A 16,266-nucleotide genomic window follows, 5' to 3' on the forward strand; every position below is an offset into this window, starting at 1 on the left:
AGGTCACTATATTAAGGATTTGACGCCTAAACTTATCAATTTATTTAAAAATGAAAATATAAAAATAGCTCAGAGTAACTTAGTAACAATTGGTCAAATACATAGTACCTAAGGTAAAAACACCATTAACAAAATTGGAAAAATCCAATATAATCTATTCTATACCTTATGGTAATTGTAGTAATATATATGTTGGGCAAACTTCGAGAAATTTAAAAGGGAGAATAATCTCTCACAAAAGTTATTGCAGGTTGCATAAAAATTCTTGTGCCTTAGCTAAACATTATATGTCTACTGAACATATTATCAAGTTTAATGAGGTGAAATTACAGTATTGTCCAAAATGAACAGTACTGAAACTGAAACATAGATGTCTCTTCTTCGATATGTGCGCTGCCATATACAAACTAACTAGTATAGACCTATCAAGTAATCCTTAAACAATTAATTATTAAGGCCTAATTGTTAAAAATGGTGTTAAGTAGAGAGGAGAAAGTGTTTCTTGTGGAGCATTATTTTCGCTCACACAGTGCAAGTCTGCAATACGTGTGTGATCAATTCACATAACGGTTTAATAAACGTTCTCCAAGTAATGCTGTAATTTTGAAGGTTGTTGAAAAGTTTAGAAATACGAGTAATGTATTGTACCAACGAAAAGTAAACTCAGGGCGTCCCAGGACAGTTAACAACAACGATAACCATGAACGTGTTTTTGAGCGAATCTTGGAAAATCCGAAAGCCAGCCAGACAAGAACAGCGTTGCATCTTGAATTCGTTGATTCTCAAAGAATCCTGAAGGAGCTGGGTGCATTTTTTATGTGATTCAGGTACATCAACAATTACATCACAGGAATTATTACAGTAGAGTGGAATATTGTGCCAGAATTCTTGCATTACAGTATGAAAATCCTGAATTTTTAAAAAATGTATGGTTTTCAGACGAAGCAAATTTTCATTTGTCAGGCGATGTAAATTGTCGCACAAATCGATTTCTGAGCTTTGCCAGACCAGGTGAAGTTCAAGAAGTTCCTTTACATAGCGCAAAAGTGAGTGTCTGGAGTGCAGTTTCGGGACACGGAATCATTGATCCATACTTTATCGAAGAAAATAGTAGGCAAGTCACACTTAATTAACAGAGGTACATACAAATTTTAACACGCTTTATCCCTGATCTACGTCATTTTGTCGTGCACGTAATTTGGCATTTCGAAACCAATTTTTCCATCAGGATGGAACAACTTGCCATACTGCTGTCGCAGTTGGTCATTTTCTTCAGGGATATTTTCCAAACAAATTCATTTCACGATTTACTGACTTCCCCTATCCTGCACATTTTCCAGACTTAACATCTCCAGACGCATACATTTGGAGCATGGCTAAAACTGCCGTTTTTAAACGGACACCACAAACCATCAATGAGTTAAAGAATGCCGTTAGAGCCTTCTTCGCGGACTTAAGACAACCTTTATTGCATAACATTACGAGAAATCTGGAATGTCGGTATGAAGTCTGTCTTGAGATAGGAGGAGCTCATTTAGAACATGTTGTAAAGTGTCAATAATATGTATTCTTTAAAATAATAAAATAATTAAAAGTTCAGTACTGTTTATTTTGGGCTATACTGTATTTCATAGAGAGAAGAACTACCATTAAAGGGTTTTCTTGGAAATGTTACATATTAATAACACCAAAACAGCAATGAATAAGAAAAGTGACATCAATGACTTGAGTAACATTTACACCTACATGTTAAAACTATCCAACTAAACCTGTTAATGAAACCTAATGTTACCTTAATGAGTTAAAATATCTTAATATATTGTTTTACAATATTCCCGGAATTTATTCCAACAAAATCAAATTTCGAAAACTTACATTCAACAAATACTAATTTTACAGACAACGTCATTTAATAATGCCTTATTAAATATAGTATTATCCAAAATAACGTTTGAAATCCAGATTTTTACCCCGGCTGTGTTATGTTAATTGCATCTGCATAAAAAAAAACAGAATAATTATGTTGAAATTGCTCTTATAAGGCAAATCAGTCAATGTTAGATCTTTGTCAGTCTACTGCAGCACTATAAATAAACTTTAAATTGTATTTTTTTAAATTTACCGATTGATTACAATCTCAACAAGTACTTTTTACTAATCGAATGTCATAAAACTAATTATAATATATTTTGGTTGTCTTGATAAAAAAACTAAACAGTTTCGAAAGCACGACTTTCAATAAAAGAGTCTACATATATTAGTGTTTTAATCACCTAGGCCTTTTGACCGTAACCTCACAAATCGTTGGAAGTTTTACTTTATTAGCCAGTCCTGTACGAGAAATAAGAACTTTTGACAAGAACTATGCTGCCCTCCTAACCTAACCTAAATGGACAACAGGAAACACAACTTTAGGGAATCGGCATTTTAGTAAATATACAAACCTCACTCACTTCCCCCCTTTAATTTACATTTTTAAAAGTGGTTATAATGAGATTTAGCTAAGGATCAGCCTTAAAAGTAAAAGACCTATCTCGAAAATGTAAAACTAACTATCTTTCTTAAATGTTTTATTAAAAAATACATCTACTAATAAGAAATTAATCTAAAACTTTTTATTATTGTAGTTTTATAAAATAATGCTCCTAATTTATTAAAAATATTGTTTCTTACCTTTTCATTGACTAAAACAACAAGGTAATAATAATTCTCAAGATTTAAAATACATCAAACACATTTATTTAGATGCATGATCAAATAATCAATGTATTCCTCTTTTTATTGAAATATAACTCCAACTATACCTTTTTATCGAAATATAACTAAGTAAGTAATAATAAGTAATATGAAATATTTATCAAATGAACACAACTGTTAAACTTTTATTTAAACAAAAAACTTAAACTATACATACAATCAATTATTATTTGATTTCAATTCTCTGGAATGTTTTCCCAAAACTTTTAACCTATTCTTTTCCATTAAACCTAGGTTTTAATTATATTTTTCTTTTTTCCCCAGAAATTCCACAAAATTTTGTTTGCATTTTTGGTCCTGGTAAATTGTTAGTTTTTTTTTAATTCTGCACTTTAAAAATCGAGTTCAATAAATTCCTGGTCATCAAAATCATTTTTATATTTCATTATCTTTTGACCTCTCGTAAATATGACTTCTACCATATCGTGTAGATATGGTAGGCTTTGTGTTACTTATCTTGTAGGTTGAGGAATAATCTTGCCACTGATAAAAGTTCCTCATCTCCATTTGATATGCTTCAGTTTTTGATGACACGTTTTTCACAACAGAGACAAAATCTTGGAAATCGTAGAGTTTGTTTCCCATTTTTTACATTGATTGTTCTACTCTATGATGAAAAGAATCTGCTGCCATGAATGTATGTCCTGGTTCAAAATACCTAAGAACAATTTCAGAAGTAACAATTTCTTCTAAGTTAAGTATGTGCAAAAAAAAAGGAAAACAAAGACCAATTTTTATTCTCCGCAGTGCAGTTATCAAGCTAGATAGTAACACGTTTAGTATCTCTTTTTGACAGCAAAAATTAATTAGAAGTGCTGATGAGCTCATCCTTGCTTCTTCCAAACAGACCCTCATGCCACAAGGCAGCAAAGGATTTACACTGCTTTTGTTTTTTGCCAATTGAAACAAAACTCTCATTGCACGCAACAATTCTATGCGTAAATACGGTAGCTTTGAACATGTCCAAACGTGGCAACGTTATAACTTTTTCCATATCCGCGAAACATACTATATAATCTAAGTTTTGTCATTGACATCTATATTTTCTTTTGCGTGTAAGCTGTCATGGAATGAAAATTCTTCATATAACTTGCACTCTTCGTGTTCCAACTTAACTATAGAAACATTTATTCTCTTTGCAATGACTCGATACTTTTCGTATGACTGTATATCACCATACTTAAGTATAAAATCACCAGAAATAGTAGGTTTGAAAGAATTAATATGAGTTTTAATAGGTTCATCATCTATTTTATTTCTAAGTTTCTTCAGACACATTTTGTCTTTAGCTGGGACCACTGAGTTCTGAGCACTTTTTAGAATATTTCTTAAAACCTTGTCATTTTTTATGCCATCATTGTCTTTTAGTGAGTAATTAAATGAGTGGTTTCGTTTAAAGCCATATTATTTTGTACAGTTCTTTGTTCAATGGGTATCTCAGAAACGTTATGGAGTATAAAAGATTGTCTCTCAGATTTGTAAATTCTGTGGATTCTCTACAATCAACTTTAACACCATGTTTTCGGGCTAAAGCATCAAATAAGTTATTTAATACGTGAATAATATTTACTTAAAGAGTGCATATAAGAGTGTCTATAAGAGAAGAGTAAAAACAAATCAGGAGCCAAGGAACTAATTCTTCAACTGTGCACTTAATTATTATAGGTTTATAAACAAATTTTAAATCAACTATTAAACACGTGCACATTCATTAACTCCGTAAGTATACACTATTCAACTGATTTACTAAGCGGCTTGGATGTCTAAATATGGTTAGATATGTGTCTATTTTCCTTATCACACCTGACCATTCAGTTTGTGCATCAGGTAGCGAAATGGCCGCATCTCAGAGGTACGAGCTTTATGCTTAGTTAAATGAGATATGGTCAATTTGCTTAGGATTTCATGACATTTTTTAGATACGTCTTTTTTAATAAGTGATTTTGAAGTACTTTGACTTGAGATATGGCTTTTTTGCTTGGTATATAGATGAGGAAGTTGTTTAAAAATACCATGCCACCAAAATCTCATTTTCAAAAAAAAATTGAGATACGCCCTTTTTGCTTAGGGGGGCAGTATGTGTCATATCAAAGCACTACACAAGCTTATGTTTAAAAAAGGTTTCACTATCTTAGTAATTATGGCCGTTCAATTTCATTCTTACATTGTCCTTCGTTTGGGTTATTTCGACTGAAAATCTGTTAATAGCGCAGTAAACGTTGTTTCTTCGTCATTTAGTGTTCCTAGGTATTAGTCATAGATAATTGTTGTAATATGTATTATGTATTTATGTTCTTTTCCACACAGATAGTCAGGGGTCGTACTTGGACGCTTTGCGGAACACCTGAGTACATAGCTCCAGAAATCATCCTAAGCAAAGGTTATGGAAAAGCCGTCGACTGGTGGTCGTTTGGAGTGTTGCTTTTCGAAATGAATGCGGGTTACGCTCCATTTTCTTCTGCAGACGTAATGAAAATATATGAAAGAATCATCGCGGGAAAATATAAATGCCCAGCTACGTTTACTTACGAATTGCAAAGCCTTATCCAAAATATTTTACAGGTAGATTTAAGTAGAAGGTGAGTACAACATTTCTTCACATAAGTTATTTAGTTTTTAGTCCTTATACAGTGATGAGTGTCTTAGCACACGACTTTTTAACGTAAGAGATAGAAAACACAGTTACCTTGTGAAATAAAAAGAGATGAAACTCGTAGAGGTGGGAAATAATGGGTAGAAACCTATAATTTACATTACCACTATCGATAGTCTCACACCTTGAGACGTTAGCTTCGAGCTAAATCATCTCGGTCATAATTATTATGGGTAACGTACGTGTGACGTGTTTCCATTTTTTAATTTCGCATAAAGTAAAAACTGAGTGGCCACAATAAAGCAAAAATGTTAATAAAATAATTTAATTAATAGTAATTATTTAATCTAAAGTTTTAAATTATTAACCAAGAATAATTTCTACTATGATTTGAGGAGTTTCATACACTCTTGTCTCGGAATAATCACAATCCTTCGTGGATTAGTGGTAAGAATTCGACACAGACGTCGCAGACGATTAGAGTTCAAAACCCACATGTGGTTTTCTTGTCTTTTTTAATAATTTGAAATTATGCAGAGATCGTTTTGCTTTGAATCGCTAAACATTTATGTCAGTCGTTACTAGTATTAGAAGTGTTTAAAGTTAAACATAAATATCTTATTGAAAAAAAGTATCGTCGTACTTTCGAAAATAAAGTAAAAATTCTTCAAAATTAAAAGAACGTTTAAAGAATGTTTAAATAAGTAAAAATTCTACAAAAATAAAAAAAATATTGTAAATAAACGTATTTACAATATGTTCAAATAAGCCTTCATTAGCAGCACAACAATAACCCAAACTGTCACTAAAGAAATATAAAAGTTTAATGGATCAGAGTTCAAGTCACGATGCTCTCATGCAGGCGCTTAGGGTTCAAATCCCACATGAAGGTTTTACTTTTTTAAAAATTTGAAATTATGCAGATATTATATCGTTTTGCTTTAAATCACTAAACATTTATTTCAGTCTTTATTAGAAGTGTTTATAGTAAAACATGAAAATCTTATTGAAAAAATAATGTCGTACTTTCGAAAATAAAGTAAAAATTCTTCAAACTTAAAAGAACATTCTAAATAAATGTTCTTCCAAAAATATTTAAATAGGTAGAAATTCTATAAAAATAAAAAAAAAATTATTCTAATGAAATGTATTTACAATAAATGTTCGAATAAGCCTCCATTAGCAGCAGAACAATAACCCAATCTATTATAAAAGTTTCGTCTAACATTAGTTAATGTTTCTGGGATAATACCTCTCATTGAATCAGAGATCTTTTCTCTTAATTCTTGGAGAGAATTAGGCCTATCGTCTTCAATTCCATATAGCTTGGACTTGATAAATCCCCACATAAAAAAATCACAAGGTCAGGTGATCTTGCAGGCCAAAAAATATCTCCGTGGCCACTAATCAATCAATTAGGAAAAGTCGCACTGAGATATTCACTGACGATGCGAGAATTATGTGCGGGACAACCATCGTGTTGAAACCATATGGAATCGAAAGGTATTGGTAAATTACGAAGTGCTGGGACAATTTGATTTTGCAGAAGTTCCAAGTATTTCCGCCCACTCAACATACCGTCTATAAAAAATGGACCAATGACATGATTCCCTATTATGCCTCCCCAAACATTTACTTTTCGAGGACGCTGGGTACGAGCGACATAAATCTGACGAGGATTTCCTCGAGACCAATACCGAGAATTCATTGAATTGTGACGGCCCTGCAATGAAAACGTACATTCATCGGTGAACAAAACGTTCTCTAAAAAAATGTTCATCTTGATGTGACATTTCCATTGCAGTTTGACAAAATTCTAAACGTCTATATTGATCCCCAGGGAATTGTTCGTTGGATTTATGAAGTTTATAGGGACGGTATCCATGTCTTTTCAAAATTTTACCTACTCTAAACCTTAAAATTCCATATTGTTTTCCGAGACGAGATGTTAATTGGGTAGGATTTTGCTCAATACTTGCACAAATCAAAGTGTCCCTTAGTTCCAAATCTGGATTTACCTCCCTTCGTCTACGAACTCCTCTTGGAGCGAACACGGATCCATAAGTAAAAAAATTACGTATAATAGACTGAATTGTTGATCGTGCTGGAGCCGGCCTATTTGGAAACATATTTACAAATTGTTGTCTAATCATGTTGTCTGATAATCCATTCACATGCCAGACAACAATTTGCACTTTTTCCTCGACCGTTAAAACCATTTTCACGAATTGTTTTTTCAATAAAAAGTTTCTGTTTACCGTGCAAAAACACTTCTCGGTATGTTATTATTTGATGGCTTGATGATTTGGTTAGCTGTAAAGCAGACAGCTGTTCGCGCGCATCCATTACAATGTTGTTAATTGTTTTGAAAATCATTACCTGTACAGAGGAATTTATATTAACACTGAGAATTTAGTGATGGATTTGGCATTAAACAGTCTTAACCGGATTATTTTGCAATCACAACTGAAGACTGTAAAACTGAAATTGAATTTGAATTATTTTGTATTTCTATTTTTTAACATTGGAATAAGAATAAATTGTAAATAATGAGTTTTTCGAAAACTTTTTACCTAATATGTATAATATTTTCTATTATTTTTTGATTGAGTAAAACAAAAATTTTATCCTTGGTGTGAATTGAACCTCAATCTTCTTGTCACTAGACCACGTCTCTAACTATTACACGTTATTTTTATTATTAAATAAACTTAAAGATTTATAATTTAAAATCGCTAATAATTAATGTTTTTTACTATAATATATCTTAATTTATTCAATCATTTATTCTAACATCAGAAATTATTAAAATAAAATATTTTCGAGGTCATCCCTGTAAATATGACTGAAGTGAAATAGCCACGTCAAGAACTAGCTTTATCTCGTACTATCTCACAACTTAATGTGTCTTCTATCCTTTCCGCTATTTTGCCGGGTGGTAAGGCACTCATCACTGTATAATAGGAATTAAACAAAATTAAAAAATTAGAACAAACTAGAGTATATAAATGACATAAATATGTATATGAATTATTAAAAATAATATGGGAAAGTGAAGAACAAATAAAAAAATAGATTGGGCAAAATCCACAATTTATGATATTGTTGTGTGATTTGTGTTGATAATGCATAAAAATGGTGATCAAATTGTTTATGAAAACGACAGATATATAGGTCTATTAAAATTGTACGTTGTATAAAATACTGACAAATTATTTAAAGCGATGGTCTCCAATAAATGTCGTACGCCACGAATAGCGTTACGCTATGCTTACGTCACACATTTCCTTATTACTCCAGTCGTCAGAGATAAAAATGTCATTTAACTTCTAAAAATCATACGAACAAGCTGAATTTTGTCAAGAATAATAATTTTGGAATCCCAAAAGAAATGCAAAAAAGTTTACCACTTTTACCATCGGTCTTCTCCCTAAAACGCCCTTCGTAGGGGGTAAAAACGGAAAAAAAATTGATTTACCAAGAATCTGTACGTCGTAGAAGAAAATATTTTTAATAAATATTGTAGCTGAGTTAATTATAAACAAAAATGTTTATTATCACTTTTTGTGTAAAGTGATCCGTTCTCTCAGAAACAACGCTTGAAGCGACAGTCGATTGTGAATGTTAGTTACGTGCGCGAAATCAATGATCAATGAAATTTGTATCAGCTCAACGGTAAAAATTCGATATCTTTTAATCCAAGTGTCCTATTGACAAAAATCAAGATGAAGAATTTTTTATAATTCCCACGAGATCAAAACAATCTATCCCTTTCGTTGACTGATCACTAGAAAGTTTCGATAACTAGAGCCTAACCTTCAAAAACCATTAGCCTGAAATTTTAGTTTTGAGTTTTGGCAACAAAGTGAGGCATTTGAAATATGCTTAAAAACGCTGGATTTAAACTTTCACACAACAAACGATCTAAAACACTTAAAACTTTTTTTTTTTCAATTACACTAGTACGTTTTTCAAAAGAACAATACTTCTGCCGCTTTTTTTTATTCAGATTATTTCGTAGATGTAAAAAATATAATTGACGCTTTAACGGTTGAAAGTTCCCAATCTCTGCTACATGCTTAATAAATTTTTAAAAGCTATATTTTTATGCAGCTAACTTTCAATCATTAAATCAAATATTAGCTTGCTTCAAAAAACTATTACTGAATTAGAATCATCAAAGTTGTACTTGGTAGAAAGCATACCGAATCCGATCGTGTCAGATTTATTATAAAACGACCTATTTATTTACAAACTACAAACGATATTTTAAACGATGCTTTGTATTTTTAATGATAAAATTATTTGTAGGTATGGAAATTTAAAAAATGGTATACAAGACTTGAAGAACCATCGCTGGTTTAAAGATATGGATTTTGTGGCAATTTACAACAAGCAAGTGGAACCTCCGTTTAAACCAGCACTGAAATCAGTTGGTGACGCAAGCAATTTTGATCATTACGATGAAGAAACGCTAAGAATAAGTGAACATAACTTATTTAAGGAAGATTTTGAGTTCTTTTAGTTTCAGTTTGGATTTAACGTATAATATATATCATAAGAGTGTTATATTTTGTTTTCTAAGTTGATTTATGTTGATTAATAAATAATTAATGGGAAATATGAGATATTTTGGTTTTTTGGAGAACGGTACTATCATAAAGAGTAAAAACTTGTAAGATCAACAAAATTTAACGTCGTATTCCCAATCTCTCCCAAAAATGTAATCCATCTCCGGTATAATAGAGAAGTTCCTCTAAACATAAAAACTATCAAAAACATCTACCAAAACAACAAAATGGAAGTCAGAATAGATGGACAACTTACAGAACCTATAGAAATAGGCAGCGGAATAAGACAAGGGGATTCATTGCTCTTCAATTTGATCATGGATGAAATCATCAAATGCGTTAACAAAGGAAGAGGATACAGAATGGGAAACAAAGAAATAAAAATACTCTGTTACGCAAACGACGCAATATTGATAGCCCAGGATGAAGATAGTCTGTAAAGACTGGTCCACAGATTTAACATAAGAGTAAAACGATTTATTATGACAATCTCATCTCAGAAAACTAAAACAATAGTAGTCAGCAAATAACCAACCAGATGTAAAATAGTAATTGATGACATCAGTATTGAACAAGTAATGGCAATAAAATACCTGGAAATTACACTGTCTAGCTATGAAGACCTAGACAAAGAAGTGAGAGATCAAGTACAAAAAGCAAATAGACTGGCATGGCAGGATGCCTTAATAACACTATATGGCGAAACAGACGGCGAAGAATTTATAAAGGCAGTATATGACCAATAATGACGTATGCCTCAGAAACAAGATGGGAGTACTGAGAAGAATTACAGGAACTACAGGAGAGATCTAAAGAGAAGTGAAGACATTGGAAGAGAATATAACGTATAGTGTATAAATAAATGGACACAAAATAGAAAAAATAATAGAATAACCATATAAGCAGAATGGAGGAAATCCTAGTCGTCAAAATAGCAAGAGATAAGTCACCAATCTGGAGAAGAAGTAGAAGACGACCGCGCAAAAGATGGAGTGACAACCTTTCATAGACAAAATAATACACCACAAACTCAACTATAAATATTCAAATAATAAAAGTATTAGAAGCATAACACGTACATTGATACTTATATACTGTACAGCAAATTTTAGTTTGTCTTTCAATGTTGAATGCAAGTTTGTTTGATGAATTGGATTATTAGTGAACATGATATTTTAGTTTTATTGGTATTAATGTTTATCACGTAATTATCGCTAGTTTTGTTTATGTCATCTAGTAAAAGTTCGAGATCTTCCGATGTACCTACCAACACTGCATAACATATGATATTTCTAACTTCTCCATAGACCAATATCTCTTTATTTTCGCCTGGTAGAATTTTCGAGTATAATCTATTCGGAGCAGGTGAGTTTAATATTAATTTTTCTAAAAATTTTAATCTTAGCTTAATTAGCTTAAGGTTTAATTGCACTAACCGCGGAAATCTTTTAGAACATTTTGTTTACCTCCACGAGGAGGAATTTTATTAGCTCACTAAGTCATATAGCAATCTGCTGGTGTGCAAGAATCGCCTTTAGAATTACACGAAAACTTGTTGTCACAAACACCGATATTTTTGATATATTTTCCTCTATTCATTGTCTATGTAAATACACAGACAGCCTTAAATATCCAAAATCGAAACTCAAATGCGCTAATTAGCACATTTAACTGTCAAGCAAACTCCAAAACCTATAGCATTGAAATCTACCATACTGGTTCACAATTTTTCTGATACTCCTATTTCTACCATTACCACCTAAGCTCTAGCAAAAGTTATCAATTACTGTGTTATCCTAAGACACATTCCAATTATGAGCATCATCTGCCAAACGGAAACAGCTATCTATAATATATATATATATATATATATATATATATATATATATATATATATATATATATATATATGTATATATATATATATATATATATATGTATTTGTATATATATATATATATATATATATATATATATATATATATACATATATGGTCCAAGCAACTACAACTGGGCACGCTTTACAAAAAAATATGGTTTATCATTCAAAGGTCAGGCTTAATTATCCAAAACAAATTTATTCTCTATAAGACAATACTAAATACTATGTTAATGGAAATAAGCCACGATTGAAGGTTAAAGTAAGTTTATTGATGTTTTAATTTCCACTTCGGAAATCATTCTCAAAATACAAACATTATTAAATTAAACAAATTTTATTTTTGGTTACTTGGTGAAAAATTCTTCTAATAATTTAATTGGATCTGACTTATTTATATTGACAATTCAGACATATATTATACATTTTAAAGTAGACGACTTTAAAATGATATTGCAAATATTGCTGAATTGCGTTCCTGAGGCGACTTTATTGTAGGATAGCTCATTCGATTACACGAAATCAACGTTAACTTGAGAATATCCGTCTAAAATCATAACATATAATTCGTCTTTAAAGAGACAACCACATGCCATGATGACAGTAAAAATTCTCATGTTAGTGATTCTATAGTAAATCATGAGGGAAAAACCAGGAAAAAAACCTTATAATACTATCACGACGTGGTATGTATTTAGTATTACATTTAGTTAACTCTCAAAAAATACCAAATTCTGATTGTATATGTTTGTTATTTAAAGAACGAAAATACTGTGTCCTCAATATGTTACTAACTTACTAATACTGGATTTTCCTTTTATTACCTTAACTTCCTCTTTTAATATGGGTAACCAGATCCTACTGTATTCTGCCGAGGAATTTGTGGTCTCATTTAGCATAATTAAAGCCGCTTCTTTGATTTTTCATTTTTACCATCCGTTTCTTTTAGGACTATACTTGAATAATTCCATTGAAGTATAAACTTACTTTAACCTTGAATTGGAGCTTATTCCCATTAAAATAGTAATTACTTTAAAAGTACCACAAGAAAATAGCTTCAGAACAATATTAAGACAATACTATGACCGGTATGCATGTACGAGATTCAAATCTGGGGAACTGCCAGTAATACAAATTTGCACAGACTACAAAGATTCCATTCCATCATGATGTCTGCAATGCCCCATGGTATTCCCTAAACGATGTTAAATCATCATAACCTGAATGTTGAAACTGTTTAAGAAGCAACCGCCACTTAGTGTACAGTCAGTGAGACTATTATCTGATCCAAATCCAGTCACCAATGGCCCCCTGGCGCCTCCACTGATTAGAAGATCTAAAAGGTTGGATTCTCTAGATATCTTCACCTCTAGGAAGTAGATAGAAGTTAAAATTCTTGATAGTTGTTTGTATAAAAGTCAAAAATTTGGTAATGTAAACTAAATACAGGTAAAGGGTGCTCACCGTTGGGTGTAGCTCCTACTGTGTTACTATTTCTTTCTGTAAAACCAATTGTTTACTTTTATATTGGTACCTAACAGATTGCAATAAATAAAGTAAGGAAGAAAGAAAACAACTTCTTAAATAGCATACTATCTCACGCTCAGACATTCCAGTAAGATTCTACATCGTATTACTTTTCATAAACATTCCTATAGAAGAAAGGCTAAATATTCTGGAAACTAAATATATTATCTAGCAGGACCACTTATCTCTAGTTAAACATTGCATGTCTGTAGACATTGTAAAGACACCAATCACAACGTCTTAATAACTGTTTATCATTACTTCAATCAATATCCTTGTTTTCAAATCAATACACCTTTGCAATGATGCAAATGGATCCGCTGAGCTGTATTCTTTAAAACAAGCTCTCATTCAAAATAGTTACTGCAAAAATCATACCAATAGGAGCATCCACCTGCGTCAATCCCGCTCAATCTTAATACAACAATAAGATTCTCATCATACGAAAACTTTCATTTTTTTTTCCGATCCGTCAAAGAGAACATTTAAATAAACACCACGGAGTTTATGAAATGCGTTATGCAGACTGCCCACGATCTAACATAGGCCAAACTAATCGTAGAATTTAAAATAGAATTTATGAAAATTCCATTTCTGTTGATTCAATTTGAGGTCTAGGTCAACATCATATTCATATGAAACACAAAATTAATTTTGTAAACTCTAGAACTATAGCCCCCAACAATTTTTATACATCAAGAATCATCCAAGAAACCATAGAAAACGAAAAACATCCGAATCGTCTCAATAAAAGAGATAACGGCACCCGATTGCCTCCAAATTGAAGCCCCCCTTTAAAGAAAACATCGTCCGCTCCGTATACCAATCATATTCCCGCCGTTAAAGAGTTTTCGTGTCAACTTTCACCCAAATTCCACGTCAATCAACCACGTCACCATCGATGGTATAAATGGACAGTCACCCGTACCAGTCAGCAGTAATAGAGTGAGCAATGGATAGTTTAGTGAAGTGATCTGGGAACTCAGAAGACTGATGATGATTTCAGAATAGAAGTCGAAAGCTCGGTGCAATGAAATTCAACGCGGTCTAACCCGGAAGCCAGATAATTTTAATATTAATTTTTCTAATAATAATAATACTAACTTTAATTTTAATTCTACTAAACACAAAACCTTTTCGAAACCTTTTATTTATATAGCAAGAAGTACTTACTAAACTGCATTCATTTCAAAATTTTAATTGTTATGGCAATATCTTATTTAGTAAATAGGATTATGACGAACTAAAAACGGTGAAAATCTTAATTCTTAAAGTCATTTTTTTGAAAAATTGATTAAATAGACCGCATATTATTTTCTTTTTACCCTTGATGTTTACACCGTGGTAATATTCGTTATTTTTAGTTTCGTTATTTTTTCTCATACTAAGCTACTATTTTTTCTCCTGATATATATATTGTATTCATAATACTTAATAATGTTCTAATAATTACAACATTTGTAATTCTTATCATGCCAATAATCCTTAGAGGTTCAGGCATTAATTAGGAAGAAACATCATATTAGAAATATAAAAACTAAAGTTATTTCATGTAATTAACTAAACTATCCTCTGATAAAGGTATCCAATTAAAATCTACAATAACATGTTTAAATTGTCAGTTAAAAGTTAAGATTAAACTGTTGGATAAAATTAGTTTTTTTGGTTACCATGTTAAAAAATAATATATTTTGTTTAATTAAACATGTTATTTGAAAACGTCTCCCAAAGCTATAAGAACAAATTAGAAAGAAAGAAGTTAATATTAAATACAAGCCCATATACTAATAGAATACAGACCCATGGGAGATTTTTCTTGGGTCATATGACCCAGCATGAATCACATATAAAACAATACTGCAATATGTAATAACAACTTTAGAAGTTATTTTATAACTTAGGTAGGAAATACAAAAATAATGTTGTACAAAAACATTGGTACCAGAAGCAGGAAAAATTTTCACGCCAAAAATTGGCCTCTCATATTGAGTGAAAAAGATATCTTCTTCAAGTGCCATCTCCGCGGCGGAGGTCGGCAATCATCATAGCTATTCGAACTTTTGAGACGGCTGCTCTGAAAAGTTCATTTGATGTACATCCGTACCACTCTCTCAGGTTGCGCAGCCATGACATTCTACGCCTCCCTATGCTTCTCTTTCCTTGGATCTTTCCCTGCATGATCAGTTGGAAAAAGATATAATAATGTATAAAAGTGACTTACATGTGAAGTAATACAATATCGATGGTAAATACAGAACAAAGTTTTACAAAGAATTGGTCATAGAATCAAAAATTCATATAGTGTAATCGTATTTGAAAGATTACAGTAACTTACTTAATCCATGTATAATAGATTTAAACAAGTATAGTTATAGTATAAAAATAACCTAAAATGTTACAATAAACCTTGAAAAAAACCGTCGGGCAATTATTTGAAGATTTAAAAATTAAAAAAATTATATAATAATAAGGCAAAAAATTGCAATTGCAATTGCAAACCGTTACTAATCATGGAAAGCGGAGGCCAAGATTCGGCAGGAGAGGAGAAACATATTTATACCACGAGGCCTTTCAGGTCGTAAACATGCGAAAACCTCGTAAAGAAATTCTAAAAATAAAGAAATCTAATTTTAGAATGTGCATATGGAATGTCAGAAGTCAGAAGTTACCAGTCATGGCACAGAGACGAATGGAACGATCTATACTGGGAGTGACGTTGCGGGACCGAATAAGAAACGAAGATCTGCGAAGAAGGACGAGTATTGCTGATGTTGTGGAACGCATAGCGGAACTTAAATGGAATTGGGCAGGCCATGTAGCGAGAATGCATGACTCACGATGGACGAGTAAAATTACACATTGGAGGGCAAGAGCAGACAAACGTAGTAAAGGAAGACCACCTACACGTTAGGCTGACGACATCAGGCGTATCACGAAAA

General features: G+C 31.8%; 1 protein-coding gene across 3 annotated transcripts in view; it reads left to right on the forward strand.

Moving 5' to 3' along the window:
* LOC140445467 (cAMP-dependent protein kinase catalytic subunit alpha-like) overlaps positions 1-9,964 on the forward strand; it is a 47,140-nt gene extending 37,176 nt beyond the window's left edge. For all 3 annotated transcript variants that reach the window (XM_072537497.1, XM_072537498.1, XM_072537499.1), the window contains exons 5-6: positions 5,065-5,336; positions 9,662-9,964. In XM_072537497.1, the coding sequence (XP_072393598.1) occupies positions 5,065-5,336; positions 9,662-9,875 (486 nt within the window). In that variant the 3' untranslated portion in view covers positions 9,876-9,964. The remainder of the gene's footprint in view (positions 1-5,064; positions 5,337-9,661) is intronic.
* The last annotated feature ends 6,302 nt before the right edge of the window (positions 9,965-16,266 follow it).

This window comes from Diabrotica undecimpunctata, chromosome 7 (assembly GCF_040954645.1).
Source record: "Diabrotica undecimpunctata isolate CICGRU chromosome 7, icDiaUnde3, whole genome shotgun sequence".
In the NCBI taxonomy this organism is placed as follows: domain Eukaryota; kingdom Metazoa; phylum Arthropoda; class Insecta; order Coleoptera; family Chrysomelidae; genus Diabrotica; species Diabrotica undecimpunctata.